Source organism: Salmo salar, chromosome 14 (assembly GCF_965601325.2).
Source record: "Salmo salar chromosome 14, fSalSal1, whole genome shotgun sequence".
Taxonomy (NCBI): domain Eukaryota; kingdom Metazoa; phylum Chordata; class Actinopteri; order Salmoniformes; family Salmonidae; genus Salmo; species Salmo salar.
In genome coordinates this window covers 94,774,785-94,794,189 of record NC_138304.1, presented here as the reverse complement: position 1 = coordinate 94,794,189, position 19,405 = coordinate 94,774,785, and the positions used below count along the sequence as shown (strand labels likewise).

Here is a 19,405-nt window from a genome sequence, read left to right as displayed (position 1 = left end):
AAACTGAGCTACTATACTCTGCCCAGAGACAGAAGACGCCTCAATCCGCTTTCTGAAGGCTTTAGAGAGCCAATGGAAGCCTTAGAAAGTGCTACGTAACCCCACAGATACTGTAGTTTCGAAAGGGACTAGAAAGAAGAACTACAAATTCTCAGACAGGCCACTTCCTGCTTCGAATCTTCTCAGGTTTTTGCCTGCCATATGAGTTCTGTTATACTCACAGACATCATTCAAACAGTTTTAGAAACTTCAGAGTGTTTTCTATCCAAATCTACTAATAATATGCATATTCTCGTTTCTGGGCAAGAGTAGTAACCAGTTTAAATTGGATACGTTTTTTTCATCCGGCCGTGAAAATACTGCCCCCTATCCCAAACAGGTTTTAAAACAGAGACATCTGCATGGGCTGCGTCTCAATCCAGAACATCCGCCGATGCCGGCCTTCCCGAAAATCGGTCTTCTCACAAAAACGTACGAAGCGTCTGAACGGTTTGGCCTAGTAACTATGACCCCACTCTCACACAATTCTGCTCGACAACCCCCACTCATCTGAAGGTAACGCAGGACCTTTTTTGTGCCAAAAAAATATTTATTTCCTGAGCTTTCTTAAATCTCCTAGATATAGGACAGACACTTCAAAACCTTATTCCTCATGATTTAAATGTTTTGTTGTTGTACATATCAGAACGTGTTTTTCAATGCGTTTCTATGGGCTATAATAGTAAAGGCCAAATTCAATAAATGCAGAAAGCCAAGCTTCCTTCACCCTCATCTTGGTGCTAGGAAGCAGGCTACATAGTGCTAGGTGTCCATTTTTATTTTATTTAAACAGGCAAGTCAGTTAACAACTAATTCTTATTTACAAAGATGGCCTAGGAACAGTGGGTTAACTGCCTTGTTCAGGGGTGGAACACCAGATGTTTACCTCGTCAGCTCGGGGATTTGATCTACAAACAGCTCTGACCACTAGGCTACCTGCCGCCGGGGCTAAATGCAGTAGGGGCTAGAAGCTATAGTGAGCTTCGATTAGTCAATAGCACGGCGATGTCGCGGAGTACACGATGTATGTATTGAACAAAAGTTCGGCTTTCACATTTTGTTCCTAACCTGGTCACGGTCCCCCGCCAACTTCGTTCCCCTTCATTGAAAATGATGGAGTCCCTTATTTCGTCGCCCCCAATGTGCTGGATGGATTTCCAGCACATTGGGGGCGACGCCCATGGGGGGGTATTCAGCAAAGAAATGTATCCTCTCCAGTAGCTCAGTCAAAGGATTGTTTGGTTTGTTTTTAAATGCGTTGTTGTGCACTGAAGTTTTGGCAAAAATACTCCCTGATTTCAGACCAGGAACGTCCACGAGCAAAATGAAGGAACAGAGAGGGCGCGTCATCCTCCGGTTCTTCAGACAACAACTCCAGTCGGCTTAACCGCGAACAGAGCACGCAGCGAAGTCCGCCCCAGCGGCACCAAGTCCTATCCAACAACTTTCCAGCTGAAGGGTAAGAAGAAACTTAGTGCTATATTAGAGATAAACATGCTTTTCATTTGGTGAAAAGTTATCCGATTGCCATGGTTTCCCTGGTGTGTTTCAAATGTGTGGCTCATGCGTTTGCAACGGTTCAAATGCCAATCAAATGTAGGCTACCTCGAAGGCAATCAATTTCTCAGAATTATTTTGTAATTCAACAGAAATTTGGAGCGTGATTTTTGTTATTGCTGCTTAGCCTATCTATGTGCATAATTGAACCTTATTGCAGGCGGTCTAACTAACCTCTGTTTAGCCCATTTCAAACCGAACATACCTGTCTGTCACACTTTCTCCAATTGCTTCCAAGCAAACTCGCATTATTAAAACTCGCAACAAATACGTTTTTGTAACTGTAAAATATAACTCAACAGAATGAGGAAAGGCTGTCTCGTTTCAAACATTAGGATGTTGTTGTAGTAGTTGTATAAGGGCAATTCCAAAAACCATTAATTTCGAAGTTGAACAAATCATAGACTACTGTTTAACAATTTCTAGTGACATTTTTACAAAAACACATTTACAGGAAGAACTGCATATACAGGGAGAACTGAGGGAGATTTTACCGTAATTCTGTTACCAAACTTTGCATCTGTAGTTTTTCCAGTACATGTTTTTTTACTGTGTAAATTGTTCAAAGCAGTCATCGTGCATACATTTTCATGGTTTGTTAAACTTTGAAATCAATGTTTTTTGTTTGGTATACATTTTAAAGTGAAAAAGCGGAGTCGTAATTCCGTTATGGGGGACTTCCCGTAATTATGACTTTAATTTGCACAACCTAGAAACATTTTTGCTGTTTTGATTGAACTCTGGTTGTAAACAGCCCCAAGCTGCCTGATGCTATCAAGCATTGTTCACACTGCAGGCCTTAATGCTCAAATACGTTTTGGAATACTGACTGTCCAAACTGCAAGTAACCAAATCGGATTTGTGTGTGTTTTAGATGGCAGTAATTTGCTGACATGGCTACACTAGTTGTCATAGTAACGACAGGTGTGTGCACAGTGGTGTTGCCGGATTGGTGGTGCTCATGCTTCCTATCACTCAAAAAATATGTAGCAAGATAAGGTGACAACAAAGTCTGCCATGGATGTTTCCCAGTGGCTTTGAATGTTCAAAATCAAAGTGTAAGAACACTTAAAGCCTCAAAGGATGAGATGATCCATCTTTCAAAACAAGTCTTTTTTGGCTAGCCACAGCAGCTAGATGGCTGTTTAGTGTTCTAGCACATTCTAATTAGTTTCTAAACTAATAACAAGAGTGTTAGCTACCGCATGTTCTTGTCAAATTGCCAACAGAGTAACTAGCAAGAATCAAGATATACCAAATAAGTCTAAAAACCTGTTGAGGGCAACTAAATCAGATTTGACCTTAGACTCAAGTCGCATGGGCAGGAATAAGATTCAAACCACCAACGAAGGGAGTTTGAAATGTGGCTTGGCATATCAGACTGAAGGAAAATGAAGATTCAAATTGTATATGCAATTTTTTTAGTTTTTTTGTTGATTTGTGTCACTTCAAACTGCCAATGTGAACAAGAATTCAGACACATATCTGCATTCCTGGTACAATGACTATTGGATTATTATTAATAGGCTACCATAGAATTATACGCAATGTATTAAATTCTGTGGCATATAACTGATGTCAGATTTGTTGATGCATATCTACATGTTATCATTCAGTCATGCTGTGTAAATTTAGCCATGCATAGGGAGTTGAACTAAATCTCAGTAAATTAGATGATCTGTTGTGCTGTTAACTGGCCAATAGTGGCACGAATAATATCATGTGATGTTTAGTAGGATTGGGTTAGTTGATAGCCTTTTCCGGTGAGAGGTTGGCATTAGACTCTCTGCACAGGGCTCTGCTTGAGTAGGTTCATTATCCCTGTATCCTGTCCTCAGTTCTTGGAAGTGGCAGTGAGAGGAGGAAACATGAGTCTCTCTGAAATGTGAATAGCTCATCTTGTTCTCAGGAAGAATGAGTCTCCACTGTACCCTGAAAGATGGGCATCCCAAAAATAAGATGTCCCCTAGGGCTCGGGGCCACATGGATAAAGAAATTGGCTCCCAGGTTCTATAAGTCTCCTTATTAATGAATGTTTTCAGTGTTATTTCATTAGAAGTGGGAAATGTTTTAGCAGTTCTTGATGTATTTTCTCAACAAACCAATATCCATTGATGTCCAATTAACATTGGCCTGTTGTAGCATGTCTTTTGCCCAGTTCTTCTTCAATGTTCTGTCTCTTTAATAGACCCTTTCAACTGTCAAAACAATAACACATTCTATAATACACACGCAACAAAGAGGTTCACCAGTAGACATCCAGCGCTTATAGCTAGCTAGTTGTCTAGCAATCACAAGTTCGTGTTTCTTGATCCCAAAAAAACGTAAACACAAGAAAGTAGTTATATACACACATTGGCTTGTTGCTACCAGGTCCACTAAACAAAATAATCAGACAACGTTAATTTCCTGTTTTATTATCCGTTTTGCTCTGGTGGTGTTACATTTGTCTAGCACAGCAAGTAACCACAGAGCTAGCTAGCGTGATGTAGAGAAAGATCAGCTTACCTTGTTAGCCAGCTAGATTCATTTCTCTCACGACAGCCAATAATATAACTAAACTAAAAATGTAGCTAGCATACGATTCCAATGTTTGACGGCCACATTGTTTACATAAAAAGTCAGATAGCAGCAGGAATTACCCCCCCATCCCCCATTGCTGCTGGGACTTGCTTCCATTTAGCCACAAGCATTAGTGAGGTTGGGCGATTAGGCCTGGCTCATAGTCGGTGTTCCAAGTCATTCCAAAATGTTCAATGGGGTTGAGGTCAGGGCTTTGCCCAGGCCAGTCAAGTTCTTCCACACTGATCTCAACAAACAATTTCTGTATGGACTTAATTTTGTGCACGGGAGCATTTTCATGCTGAAACAGGAAAGGGCCTTCCACAAAGTTGGAAGCACAGAATTGTCTATACTGTCATTGTATGCTATAGCGTTAAGAATTCACTTCACATGGAATAACAGCCTCAGACCATTATTCCTCCACCAAACTTTACAGTTGGCATAATGCATTGGGGCAGATGGCGTTCGACAGATTTTTATGTGCTTCAGCACTTGGCGATCCTGTTCTGTGAGCTTGTGTGGCATACCACTTTACGGCTGAGCCGGTGTTGCTCCTAGACGTTTCCACTTCACAATAATGACACTTACAGTTGACCGGAGCAGCTCTAGCAGGGCAGAAATTGGACAAACTGCCTTGTTGGAAAGGTGGCATCCTATGATACACTATACAGTGGCTGAAATAGCCGAATCCACTAATTTGAAGGGGTGTCCACATACTTTTGAGTATACGGTGCATTCGGAAAGTATTCAGACCCCTTTTTCTACGTTTTGTTGTGACAGCCTTATTCTAAAATAAAACAAAAAATGATTTAATCAATCAACCTACACACCCAATAATGACAAAGAATAAACAGGTTTTAGAAATGTTTGCAAATGTAACCAAGCCATGATGTCGACGCAATTGTCCGATGAGCTCCGAGACAGGATTTTCAATTTCTTTAAACTGAAATAATTTCACCAAGTTTTATATTGAAACCAAAAAACAAATAAAATTAGCAGCACTATGCACTTTTTGTGTGCATAAACATTAAAATAATAATGTTAAAGATAGCACAATGTAGCCATGAGGTAAAGGTTTCCCTAGTGCAGGTTTTAATGAGCACAACCTTAAGTAAGCAAATCAAATGTGCATATAAAAGCAACACAAGTAAAGCAATGTGCATGTAAGGACAATACAACCATATGTAAACACATCCAATGTGCAGGTGTTGACATTAAAATAACAACACAAAATTAGTAAACAAATCAAATGAACAGCACTGATTGTATGTATGTATGTTCTCTCCTTCATAAAGAAATAAGGTGCTGCTGGCCTAACATCCTGTATGTATGCATCTTTGTTCACTTGAGATTGAAATGTAAAATGTCAGCATATTTACTTTGTCCGGTTTAAGTAGTGATCTGCGAGGGGAGACAATGTGCCTGCTGGCACTGAACACTCTGATGGCACACTGGTTGCTAGGATACACAAAAGCTTCCTGGCAACCCTGGCAAGGTGAGGCAGCTCTGATGCATGGCCCCTCCACCACACCAGTGGATCCTGTTCTGCTGGAATGGGTGGCAGAGACAGGTAGACCTTGATCTCTTCTTTCACTCTGTCTTCTGGGGGGGGTCGGAATCTGACCCTCTTCACCTCAGCAAGGCAGCAGAGAGGTGATCTTTCTCAGCAACCCAGCCAGGCCTTTCCTCTCTGATGCCACTGTGGGTATGTTGGTAGTGGAGGCGCTGCTGATGCTTTGTGGTTCATCCCTGACTTGTGCAGCTGCCAGCTTCAAGGCCTCCTGGACACAGCTGTCAGTGTCAACTTTTGCATCCTCAGGCTCATCTAAAAAGCTCCTTTTTGAAGCAGGGGTCAATGAAACAAGCCATGTGCATGACACTCTTTGCCTTCTCTGTGGATCTGTTGTTAAGGTCTTCTCTCATTACCCTTTTCATCCCCTTGGTCAGGGATGGCTCTGTATCCTTTTCCACCAGAACGTCACGGGTGATGTGGTCCAGGACAGGCTTGATGGCTGACAGTGTCACTCGTGTCTCTGAAGCAAGTGCATCTGTAAACCTTCTCAGAGGTTCAAGGAGTTGGCACAGTTGCTCCATGACAGTTATGTCGGCATCCTTGGGCATCAGATGCCATGTTCCTCTTTCACCAGACAGTGTCGCACAGACTGGCTGCTGTTGACTGAGGAAACACTCAAGCATCTTGTGTGTATATCCCCATCTGGTCACCACATCATGGATCAGAGCCTTCTGTAGCATGTTGAGGGCATCTTGCTTTTCTCTCAGTTCTCTCTTTCCCTTCCAGCTCCGTGAGAAGCCTTGGACCAGATGACAGCGGGCCTTGACTGCTGTGTCAACTCTCTGAATTTTCAGAGCCTTTGACATGGCCTGGTGAAAAATTATGGCCAAAGCACCCAAGCCACAGAACTCTTCAAAAGCCTTGATCATGTTTGTTGCGTTGTCTGTGGTTATGCAGACCAGGACTTTTTTGTTGACCCCCTCCCCCACTCTTCCAGCATATTCTCAAAAAACTCTGATGTGAGCCGAGTGATCTTCTGGGAAGAACTGTTTCCAGGCAGTTTGATTCCAGTTGCAAGTCTGGGGTGAGGTAATGGATAGTGAAGCTGATGTAGGGTTAACCACCCCCGCTTTCACTGGTCCAGAGGTCAGTAGCTGTAGTAAACCATGTGCCTTTGAGCCAAACTTTTTCACAACATCAGCTTTAACCTGGTTGTACAGGTTTGGGATTTCAGTCTTGTAAAATAATGTTTGTGATGGCACTTTGTAGTGAGGCACGGAAACCTTCATCAGCCTCAGAAAGTCTGGTCTCTCAACAATATGAAATGGCATCATATCCTTTGCAATGTAATATGAAAGGGCTACAGTGAGGTCTTGAGCATGTTTTGATGTGCGTGCATAAGCAGCCTGCCTTTTTAAATGCTTGCTCGAGTGTTTGTCACAACTGTAGATGAGGGACCAGTAGCATCACTGGGTTTGCCTGCTGCGCTCCCACTCTAAACAAGGGAATAGCAAATGTATTATTATTATTTTTGGTGTTACATTATTATTCACACAGACACACAGACTCTATCTTCTGTGTTGTATTTGAGTATATGCAATAACCCCATGCACAATTTACATAAATACAAATGAGTCTTAAGAAGACAGTGATAGTAATTGCAATGAGTCCAACAATTGACATAAATATAGGAGTCTATAGTGTTTCTCCTGTTGGTACACTTTTACAACCAAGTCAACATCTGCTGAATTTTAATTGAACAAAATATATTGGTTGGGTGTCTAAACTACATAACGTGTTATCGTGTGCAATGGGTGAATAGCCTGCAGACCCACAACGCATACAGCAGCAGAACAATGTGTAGTGTTTTTATAAGAGTAGGTAACACTGAAAGCTTCAGTTTACATTATTGACAAGCATTTTCCCCCATTCCGAAGTCCCCACATCATGCATTGAGCTAAAAGTTAACTTACCTTCTATACGCTATAAAGTAGTGGGTGGTGGTCACGAAGATGACTCAAGAGATTTGAAGGGTTGCCCCCTTTCACAGCGATTTAAATAATATATATATTTTTTATGTTTTATTTATTTTTATTTTGTATGTTCTGCAGACAGGGTGACAGGGTTTCCCTCAGCACTCTTGTATAACCCAAAATACGACCACACTTCAGATTTGGTCCTCTAAGGCCGAAAAATCTCTCGAGCACTATCACTGCCTTCCGCCATGTTTTGACACAAAACAAAACCCACGTTGCAGGCTGCGCCTGCGTCAGACTGTTGCTAACTTTGGTTGATGCTGGACAGTATTTACCGTGAGTTTTTCAAACCGTGGTAATCAAACACAGTTTATCGTGAAACTGGTAACCGTTTCATCCCAATTCATTGGCCATGCCCACGAGGCCAATACTAATCCAATCATACTGTATGTCTGCATTGGGCATGCATGCCATAAATCATCTCACATCCACTGTAACCGAAAGGGTAGAGCATGGATAGTGGAGGCAAGAGAGAAATACCCTGGAGAGTGACCACAGTGAAGTATCACTTTTACATGGACTGCAGAGTAGCCCTGTAATGTATGAGTTCCATCACTGTATGGAGCAAACCCTAAACCAATGACACTTGTAGCTAGCATGCCAACCACTGTAGAAGTAAGACAGTAGAATGAAGCAAATCAGCAGGAGATCCTCCCGCAGCTGAGATGCTTACGGTATTAGAATATACTGTAGATACATTCACGATAGACCGGAGACACTACAAGTCTCGGGGGGATGACATCACAGTGGCTACTAGAACTCACCTGCTGCTTACCTCTGCTACAGTCACACCCCTTTCACCTCCTCCTACGCCACCGACAGTATAACTCACCTGCTGACTGTGTGATCTGAGTCAATTTAGCAGAATGAATGCCTTTTAAAATGAATTATGTGGGTGCTAGATTGACGTAGTTCACACAGTTGGCTCTGCTGGTTGCTGAGGTTGATGCGGAGAAGGAGGTCAGTGAGTTTAGCAGAGGGCTGAATGTGTAGCACGTGAGCTGGTTGACAGGTGAGTGTTAGGCTCTTTCTCAATTCATCCTTCCTCGCCTCCTTCTAAAAACCCATTGGAGAAGGTCAGAGGGGAGGGACCTTGTACCTTCTCCTCCAATACAGTTGCGATAGGATGTGAGCAATCAAGAAAGACAAAGTGAGGCCATGCCCTAGTAGCCATTGTGTGGTGATGGACCTACCCTTTTATTTATTATTATTTTTTAAATAAAATGTTCACCTTTATTTAACCAGGTAGGCCAGTTGAGAACAAGTTCTCATTTACAACTGCGACCTGGCCAAGATAAAGCAAAACATTGCGACACAAACAACAACACAGAGTTACACATGGAATAAACAAGCGTACAGTCAATAACACAATATAAAAAAAGAGTCTATATACAGTGTGTGCAAATGGCATGAGGAGGTAAGGCAATAAATAGGCCATAGTAGCGAAGTAATTACAATTTAGCAAATTAACACTGGAGTGATAGATGAGCAGATGATGATGAGCAGATGATGGTGTGTAAGTAGTGATACTGGTGTGCAAAAGAGCAGAAAAGTAAATATAAACAATATGGGGATGAGGTAGGTAGATTGGGTGGGCTATATACAGATGGGCTATGTACAGCTGCAGCGATCGGTTAGCTGCTCAGATAGCTGACGTTCAAAGTTAGTGAGGGAAATATAAGTCTCCAGCTTCAGCGATTAAAAAAAAATGTTTGCAATTCGTTCCAGTCACTGGCAGCAGAGAACTGGAAAGAAAGGCGGCCAAAGGAGGTGTTGGCTTTGGGGACGACCAGTGAGATATACCTGCTGGAGCGTGTGAATGTTGTTATCGTGACCAATGAGCTGAGATAAGGCGGAGCTTTACCTAGCATAGACTTATAGATGACCTGGAGCCAGTGGGTCTGGCGATGAATATGTAGCGAGGGCCAGCTGACTAGAGCATACAGGTTGCAGTGGTGGGTGGTATAAGGGGCTTTGGTGACAAAACGGATGGCACTGTGATGGACTGCATCCAGTTTGCTGAGTTGAGTATTGGAAGCTATTTTATAAATGACATCGTCGAGGATCAGTAGGATAGTCAGTTTTACGAGGGCATGTTTGGCGGCGTGAGTGGAGGCTTTGTTGCGAAATAGGAAGCTGATTCTAGATTTAATTTTGGATTGGAGATGTTTGATATGAGTCTGGAAGAAGAGTTTACAGTCTAGCCAGACACCTAGGTAGTTGTCCCTTAGACCTGAAGTACTGTTATCCTGTCCCAACAAAGGTCATGGTTTTGTGAGTTTAGACATTCATCTTATTCCAAAACAAGATGATTGAATAGTTAAGTGAATAGTATCTAATACAAAAATAAGCAGAATGACAGGGTTGGGCCGGAACAGAAACCAGCAGCTAGATCTCTGGGAGCAAGGTTGGCCATGCATTTTCTACATCTATGCATTGATACTTTTAACAGTATTTTTGGAGTCCTACAACTAATTCTAACAGTAAACCAATAGCATATATAACCCATTGGCGAGATACCCTTTAGTCTCTCCAGGACTTGGCACATTCGTTGGGACCTTCATCCGCAGACAGGGTGTAACAGCTTTCACAGGTCTCTGTAACTGAGGTTAGGAAACATCTCAATTAGACCAGGACGTACTGCATTATACTCAGGTGATATACCATTGGATATTTCGTTGCCGTTGTGTTTTTGTACTGTCCTATTTCTCTCTTTGGGACTGAATCTGTTCACTAGCTAGGTAGCTAACATTGTTTTTAGCAGATAGACTAAGTTAGCTAGCTGTTTACAGCCGCAATGGAACAGCTGTTTACAAATGCACCAGAAGTTCTTGGCGTTCCAGGGTTCACTTCCGCTCGTTTTCAAAAGACGTTACAAAGGTCTATACTTTCCAAAGTTTATCTGTACAGTATAAACTTTGCTTTATATAAATGGAATTTGTGTCAGTGTTTACCCTAGTCCTGTATACCTTGTAGCTTTACTCTTTTGCAGCATGCCACATGCTTACCTAGGCTTTGTATTGTTTACAGGACTGTGTTGTGCTGTTTTATTACTGAGTGGGTAAGCTGTTTATGGATAAGGGAGATTTCTCTTCTCGCAGCAAATCCACTTCCTAGGGCATTTGGCCTTTTTTTACATTTTATTTTACATTTTATTTTACAATGGCTTGTGTTGTTAGAGCGCTCATGCAGTTTAGGTTGTTCTTCTCTATGCAGTTGAGGTTTGCTGTTTTGCCAAAATATGCTCCCTGTGCTCTTTTGGGCATCTTGGGTTGAGAACAGTGGACTTTGACTGTTTGACTAAACATTGCTGAGTGCATCTGTTTTTCTGTGAGAAAGAACCCCCTCGTGTCATATAACTGACTCGTATAACTGCATAGAGACACTGGTTACTAGAGAAAAGCACAACATGTTATAACCTCATTAATGCCTCACTGTTTACCAATTGTCTCTGCCCTGTCTCTGTCCTCTCTCCCTTAGATTCCATTCTACAATGGAGAGGATTGACAGTCTAATGAAACAGGTGCGTGATCGAGCCGTCTGTCATTACTCTATTACAGCAGTAGTCACTAATCCTGCTCTCAGAGCTTTTGTTCTTTAACCAGAGCTAATATTCGTGATTAGTGTTTTGGTGCTGGTCTGGAACAAAAACTTGCACATGCTGTAGCTTTTTGGTTATCTTATTCATTCTCCATATTAAGCCTCAATCTCATTTAGTGGATTTGACTTATATATTAGTTTTTTTGAGGAGGTTAGGTGATATTTCTGCTGAAAGGTTTCTTATCCTGTGGCCTCATTGTTCTTGTGTAAACATAAAAAACAAAAAGTTTGATAGATCGGGATGTGCGTGGTATCTATCTGAGGCACACTTCACCTCTGAACAACACTTTGTTTTGGGGACTTTTTGAAGGAGTTTGTCAGTGTCTGGGTCCAGGATCCACAGTTCCACAAAGATGACTTCTGGCACACGCACATCGACTACGAGATCTGTTTACATGTGAGTACTGTACCTGCATGGCACGCTCCGCTTGATCATCTTATCATCATTAAACATTATCTTCAGCTTGTGATATAATGAGGAATCTGAGGAGACTTACCTCAACCTTCCTGTCTGTTCTTCCTGCTTCCTGAGTGTAGACCAATAGCATGTGTTTTAGGAAGAAGACGTCCTGTGTGCGTAGGCAGTACAGTGAGTTTGTTTGGCTCCGGCAGCGTCTGCAGGACAATGCTATGCTCATGTACGTATAACCCTGGGATACGTCACTGATGGCCTTCACTGCATAATTTATTCACTCCTAAAGCAATGATCCATACACAGGGTATGCACTTGCCCATTGTATCCTTACCAGGGGTCGACTAGTCACATTGTATCCTTACCAGGGGTCGACTAGTCACATTGTATCCTTACCAGGGGTCGACTAGTCACATTGTATCCTTACCAGGGGTCGACTAGTCACATTGTATCCTTACCAGGGGTCGACTAGTCACATTGTATCCTTACCAGGGGTCGACTAGTCACATTGTATCCTTACCAGGGGTCGACTAGTCACATTGTATCCTTACCAGGGGTCGACTAGTCACATTGTATCCTTACCAGGGGTCGACTAGTCACATTGTATTCTTACCAGGGGTCGACTAGTCACATTGTATTCTTACCAGGGGTCGACTAGTCACATTGTATTCTTACCAGGGGTCGACTAGTCACATTGTATGAAGTGCGAACTTATGACTTGAGTTTATTATAAAGCATTATAAAAAAAAAAAAAGGTTTTACAATGTTTTGTGTATCCAAATAAGGTGTTCAACATGTGTTGTCTCTTTAAAGTGAGTTGCCCAAACTACCTCCCTGGAATCCGTTCTTCAGTCTGAACAACCCCTATCAGGTCAACCAGCGGATGAAGGGCCTACAGGAGTTCCTAGAGACGTGAGTGACCTCTCACCCTCAGCCTTGTGAATGACTACCAGTTTGTATATGTTCAAAAGGCTTGACGGGATGAGCTAGAATCTAGATATTGCCCATCAGTGGGTCTGATGCAACCAAAGTCAGTTTGCCAGATGTTTTCCTACCTCTAGTAATCAGGTCAAGCAGTCCATATCAATCTGTGGTGTAGATCCCCTTGTGTGCATTAGGAAACATTTTCTGCAGCCATTTATTTGGAATTGAGGTCTGCTATCTAATTTTTTTTCCTCCAGTATTTTGACATTTGTTTTGGAGACTCTCTGCTTGCCCTGTATAAGAAGGTATACCCATGGTTTTATGGCACCAAACGCCATCTTGTGGCTACTTCATTCATTTCCTCCACTCCACAATGTTACAGCGTTGAAACAGAACACATTAAGTACTGATGACCAGGAGTGAAAGTAAGCCAGTCCTGTACGTTGTCCTGGCAAAATGATGTGCCTATCACAATAATTAAAACACAATTTCAAGAAAACTAGGCTTTTACAACATTAGCCACTGGGCACAAACATCAGTTCAACGTCTTCCACGTTGGTTCAACCAGTGGGTATTTATCATGTCAGCCATAGAGCTGGAACGATAAACCAAAAATGATTGACACCGACCATACCGATCACTTATCGCAGGCATTTTGCTGATATCCTTCATTACCATAAGTAGCCTGTACTAGAGAAATGTGAAGTTTGAAATAAAAGGTTTTCTGATATGGGTTAATGGGACAATTGATGGCAACAATCGTCAAAGTAGTAGTGTAAATTAGAATAAAAATGTATTTTAAACGTATTATTTTATTTATTGCATCAATTCAGGCAATTTATCTCGATATGGAATTTTGTCCACATTGCGAAGTTCTAGTCAGCCGTATAAAAAAATGGACTTAAACAGGTATGCTCTAGAAGGCGGTGTGGTAGAAACACTGACATTTTCCCAAGGCAGAGATGACTGACACGCGCAGACCGCAGTGTAGGGATAATGCCAATCAGCTGTCATGTGCGGGTAGCCTACAGGAACCCTTTTGATTGTTTGACAATCAGATGAAAACATAATGACTGGTGTTTATGCCACATTAAAAGGTAATACATTTGAGTTCAATTAGTAATAGTTACTACTAGGCCCATAGAGATCCTATTAAATGAATTGAGATTCTATTATGTATTTCTATTAAATGTTTTGTACACATGCACACACATAGGAGGTTCCGTACCCAGGAAGAAAATACATCTACTTTCACCCCTGCTGAGACTACAATCTCCTTCTCCATTTCTCCTGTTGTAGTGCTTTGGCATAGGATACCAGAGTGCTCAGAATAACAATTCATTTAACCTCCTACCACACACTGTTGTAATGTCTCTAAGACTTACAGTTGAAGTCGGAAGTTTACATACACTTAGGATGGAGTCATTAAAACTCGTTTTTCAACCACTCCACAAATTTCTTGTTAACAAACTATAGTTTTGGCAAGTCGGTTAGGACATATACTTTGTGCATGACACAAGTCATTTTTCCAACAATTGTTTACAGACAGATTATTTCACCTATAATTCACTGTATCACAATTCCAGTGGGTCAGAAGTTTACATACACTAAGCTGACTGTGCCTTTAAACAGCTTGGAAAATTCCAGACAATTATGTCATGGCTTTAGAAGCTTCTGATAGGCTAATTTACATAATTTGATTCAATTGGAGGTGTACCAGTGGATGTATTTCAAGGCTTACCTTCAAACTCAGTGCCTCTTTGCTTGACATCATGGGAAAATCAAAATAAAGTCTGGTTCATCCTTGGGAGCAATATCCAAATGCCTGAAGGTACCACGTTCATCTGTACAAACAATAGTACGCAAGTATAAACACCATGGGATCACGCAGCCGTTATACCGCTCAGGAAGGAAACTCGTTCTGTGTCCTAGAGATGAACATACTTTGGTGCGAAAAGTGCAAATCAATCCCAGAACAACAGCAAAGGACCATGTGAAGATGCTGGGGTAAACGGGTACAAAAGTATCTATATCCACAATAAAACGAGTCCTATATCGACATAACCTGAAAGGCCGCTCATCAAGGAAGAAGCCACTGCTCCAAAACGTCCATAAAAAAGCCAGACTACGGTTTGCAACTGCACATGGGGACAAAGATCGAACTTTTTGGAGAAGTGTCCTCTGGTCTGGTGAAACAAAAATATAACTGTTTGGACATAATGACCATCATAATGTTTGGAGGAAAAAGAGGGAGGTTTGCAAGCCAAAGAACACCATCCCAACCGTGAAGCACGGGGTGGCAGCATCATGTTGTGGGGGTGCTTTGCTGCAGGAGGGACTGGTGCTCTTCACAAAATAGATGACATCATGTGGAAGGAAAATTATGTGGATATATTGAAGCAACATGTCAAGACATCAGTCGGGAAGTTAAAGCTCGGTCGCAAATGGGTCTTCCAAATGGACAATGACCCCAAGAATACTTCCAAAGTTGTGGCAAAATGGCTTAAGGACAACAAAGTCAAGGTATTGGAGTGGCCATCATAAAGCCCTGACCTCAATCCTATAGAAAATTTGTGGGCAGAACTGAGAAAGCATGTGCGAGCAAGGTGGCCTACAAATCTGACTCAGTTACACCAGCTCTGTCAGGAGGAATGGTCCAAAATTCACCCAACTTATTGTGGGAAGCTTGTGGAAGGCTACCCGAAACGTTTGACCCAAGTTAAACAATTTAAAGGCAATGCTACCAAATACTAATTGAGTGTATGTAAACTTCTGAATGTGATGAAATAAATCATTCTCTCTACTTTTATTCTGACATTTCACATTCTTAAAATAAAGTGGTGATCCTAACTGACCTAAGACAGGGGATTTTTACTAGGATTAAATGTATTTGGCTCAGCTGTATGTAAACTTCCTACTTCAACTCTATATGGTGTTCTTGATAGTTGTATGTATCTACTGCTAGTTTTTTGGCCGGTGTTCTTTATGATTAATTGGGTAGATCTTTCTCGTCAGTGTCCTCCAGGACCCCCTGCTGCTGTCTGACAGTAGAGTGCACCTGTTCCTCCAATCCCAGCTCAGCGTGACCAAGATGGAGGCGTGTGTCTCGGGCCAGACACGCTACACAGTGGCCCAGGCCATCCAGATGTGTAGCGACTGCCACCGTACACGCTTCCCCGTAGAGAAGAGCCGCAAGGAGTACTGCGACTCGAACTGCGAAAGGTAAGCGTACAGGCACGTTTTGATTTCTTGTCCGAAATGTATGGATTGAGCGAAGGTTTTTCAATGTCATCCGTTGATTGACTCACAACAGAGATGATTGTCCATGGAATAAATGCACAATAATGCACAAAGTTGCTGAACTGTTGACTGAGAAATTATGTAAGCCAAAATGGGCACATGACCTCTGACCTTTTACTCATTGAGTGCTCTCATCCTCTTCTCTCTGCCTCTCCAGCACCACATCATCAGGTCTAGGCCACAGCCATGACTCGGGGGTCCCCCAGAGCTCCAGCCCCCTACCCTGTGACAGCAGCACTTGTGTAAACTGTGATGGAAACCTAACCATCAGGGACAGAGGATTTTTCAGCAGAGAGTCCTCTCGTGAGCAGGAACACACTGAGCCCTGACACATGCACAAAGGGGCTGTTTCCAAGACAAATATTCAGCCTAGTCCTGCACCCAAAATTATGCTAAATGATTGAAAGTACTTTTTAGTTCAGGACTAAGCGTTGTCTTTGTCCGGGAAGCCGCCCCAAAGACTGTTTGCTGCTGTTCCAGGTTCACTTCTCAAACCTCTGAAGATGAGGAGGCGGAGTAGAATGGCCTTTTTTACGTGGTTCTCCATTGGCATTCTCTGTGTCCCCTATCTGTCTTTTAAAATGTCTGAACTATATGTTTTCTTAAAGGATATGTTATTATATTGATACACCCACTATTGTGGACTGACTGGTGTTGCTAGTGAACAAGTCTCTTCTCCAAAACGTAGCATTGTCTTAATGCAATATCTCAGTCTTAAACTCTAAATTGTGCCTCAACATGTTTTAAAAAAATATATATTTCTATAATTTAACCTGCAATGATACTGGGAAAGATTCTTAAATTATGAATTATACTTTGTTTATTTTTTATTTGTACTATTAAACTGTGTTCTAAGGAGTGTGTTGTATAGGCTCGTAAAAATAAAAAAGATTTCTAAAATATTTTTAAATGAGTATTCCAAGTATCAATAAATATTGTTTTTTGAAAAACTAACTTGATAATTGTTTGACTTTGGAGCTGGTGTCATCGTCTATGTCCTTTGTGAAATCCTGGAATATTCAAGTCATTTTGGTTTAAATGTGCTTTGGTTTGTTGTCTCTTCTGCCCATTATGTTTAAGGTTATCCATGGGCTTTCCTTCAATGTTAAGTTCTGTAGATACCTTAGGTCATGTTGTGTATGTGGACACCTGCTGGCCGAACATCTCATTACAAAATCATGGGCATTAATATGGAGTTGGTCCCCCCCCCTTTGCTGCTAGAACAGCCTCCACTCTTCTCTTAAGGCTTTCCACTACAAGTTGGAACATTGCTGCGGGGACTTACTTCCATTTAGCCATGAGCATTAGTGAGTCCGGGCACTGATGTTGGGCGACTAGGCCTGGCTTGCAGTCGGCGTTACAATTCATCCCTAAAGTGTTCGATGTGGTTGAGGTCAGGGCTCTGTGCAGGCAAGTCAAGTTCTTCCACACTGAGCTCGACAAACCACTTCTGTATGGACCTCGTTTTGTGCACTGGAGCATTGTCATGCTGAAACAGGAAAGGGCTTTCGTCTAGAATGTCATTGAATGCTGTAGCATTAAGAATTCCCTTCACTGAAACTAAGGGGCTTAGCCCCAACCATGAAAAACAGCCCCAGACCATTATTCCTCCTCCACCAAACTTTACAGGTGGTTCTATGCATTGGGGCAGATGGTGTCTGACAGACTATTTTTACATACTTCAGTACTCGGCAATCCCGTTTTGTGAGCTTGTGTTGCCTTCCACTCCTCGATACAATACTGTCTCTGAGCTCTATGGACAATTCCTTCGACCTCATGGCTTGGTTTTTGCTCTGACACTCAACTGTGGGACCTTTTAAATAGACAGGTGTGTGCCTTTCCAAATCATGCCCAATCAATGGAATTTATATCAGTAGGTTATGAATACTTTTGTAAATATGGTATTTCTGTTATTTATACATTTGCAAACATTTCTAAAAACCTGTTTTTGCTTTGTCATTATGGGGTATTGTATGCAGATTGAGGGTAAAAAAAAACTGTTTTAATTACTTTTAGAGTAAGGCTGTAACGTAACAAAATATGGAAAAAGTCAAGGGGTCTGCATTCTTTCTGAATGCTGTGTGTGTATATCATACAGTACCAGTCAAAAGTTTGGATACACCTACTCATTCAAGGTTTTTTCTTTATTTTTACTATTTTCTAAATTGTAGAATAATAGTGAAGACGAACTATTAAAATATATATTTTTGATTCTTCAAAGTAGCCACCCGTTGCCTTGATGACAGCTTTGCACACTCTTGGCATTCTCTCAACCAGCTTCACCTGGAATGCTTTTCCAACAGTCTCAAAGGAGTTCCCACATATGCTGAGCACTTGTTGGCTGCTTTTCGTTCACTCTGCGGTCCGACTCATCCCAAACCATCTTAATTGGGTTGAGGTCGGGTTATTGTTGAGGCCAGGTCATCTGATGCAGGACTCCATCACTCTCCTCCTTGGTCATATAGCCCTTACACAGCCTGGAGGTGTGTTGGGTCATTGTCCTGTTGAAAAACAAATGATAGTCCCACTAAGCGCAAACCAGATGGGATGGCGTATTGCTGCAGAATGCTGTGGTAGCAATGCTGGTTAAGTGTGCCTTGAATTCTAAATAAATCACTGACAGTGTCACCAGCAAAGCACCATCACACCACCTCCTCCATGCTTCACGGTGGGAACCACACATGCGGAGATCATCCGTTCACCTACTCTGCATCTCACAAAGACACGGCGGTTGGAACCAAAACATTTGGACTCATCAGACCAAAGAACAGATTTCCACCAGTCTAATGTCCATTGTTCTTGTTTTTTGGCCCAAGCAAGTCTCTTCTTCTTATTGGTGTCCTTTAGTAGTGGTTTCTTTGCCACTACTTTCTTTGCAGCAGTGATTCTGTATGTGTTATTTCCTGGCTGTGATGTCTTTACTATTATTATACAATGTAGAAAATAGTAAAAATAAAGAAAAACCATTGAATGAGTAGGTGTCGCCAAACTTTTGACTGGCACTCTGTGTGTGTGTGTGTGTGTGTGTGTGTGAGTTATATCTAGTTGGGTTTTGGATGCCACACTAGATGTACTGTGTTATCAGCCCAGTAGAGGGCATTTTAACATCTAAAATGAACTTCATAGGAGATTAAACCAGTTCAGTGTATTTATCCCATTCACAATGTCTGATTTGTTAATGGTGAATTCAAAAGAATCCTGAAACTGTGGTGTATAGATGTATGTTTTCTGGGTTGCTGGTATTATGGTGTTGACTGCTTCTGGGGTACGCCGTGTTTTGGATTTTATTTCTGGGTCCACCGTGGTAGGGATGGATTGACAGTGTTCTATAATACATCTCCTTGCCAACCGTTCTCCTCTAGCTCTATCTGGTTCTCTCACACACATGCTGCATAGAGATCAAATCAAAATGAAATTGTATTTGCCACATGCGCCGAATACAACGAGTGTAGACTTTAATGT

At 41.8% G+C, this 19,405-nt stretch overlaps 1 protein-coding gene across 2 annotated transcripts; it reads left to right on the top strand.

The window, feature by feature from the left end:
• The first annotated feature begins 854 nt into the window (after nt 1-854).
• LOC106570515 (sorting nexin-10A) lies at nt 855-16,897 on the top strand. Of its 2 annotated transcripts, XM_082961289.1 has the most exons (8): nt 855-1,063; nt 1,342-1,498; nt 11,188-11,230; nt 11,618-11,704; nt 11,845-11,945; nt 12,533-12,631; nt 15,659-15,865; nt 16,101-16,897. In XM_082961289.1, the coding sequence occupies exons 3-8, from the start codon at nt 11,201-11,203 to the stop codon at nt 16,270-16,272; spliced, it is 696 nt and encodes a 231-aa protein (XP_082817415.1). In that variant the 5' UTR covers nt 855-1,063; nt 1,342-1,498; nt 11,188-11,200; the 3' UTR covers nt 16,273-16,897. The 2 variants fall into 2 exon arrangements, with proteins under 2 accessions (XP_082817415.1, XP_013998408.2); XM_014142933.3 differs by lacking the exon at nt 855-1,063 and having other exon boundaries at nt 1,125-1,498.
• The last annotated feature ends 2,508 nt before the right edge of the window (nt 16,898-19,405 follow it).

What these genes read in the sequence shown, in the direction of transcription:
- LOC106570515 (XM_082961289.1), top strand. Translation starts at nt 11,201, where the DNA reads ATGGAGAGGATTGACAGTCTAATGAAACAG. An exon ending in ACTACGAGATCTGTTTACAT is followed by an intron (nt 11,705 to 11,844) that starts GTGAGTACTGTA and finishes TCCTGAGTGTAG; the next exon opens with ACCAATAGCATGTGTTTTAG. An exon ending in CAGGACAATGCTATGCTCAT is followed by an intron (nt 11,946 to 12,532) that starts GTACGTATAACC and finishes GTCTCTTTAAAG; the next exon opens with TGAGTTGCCCAAACTACCTC.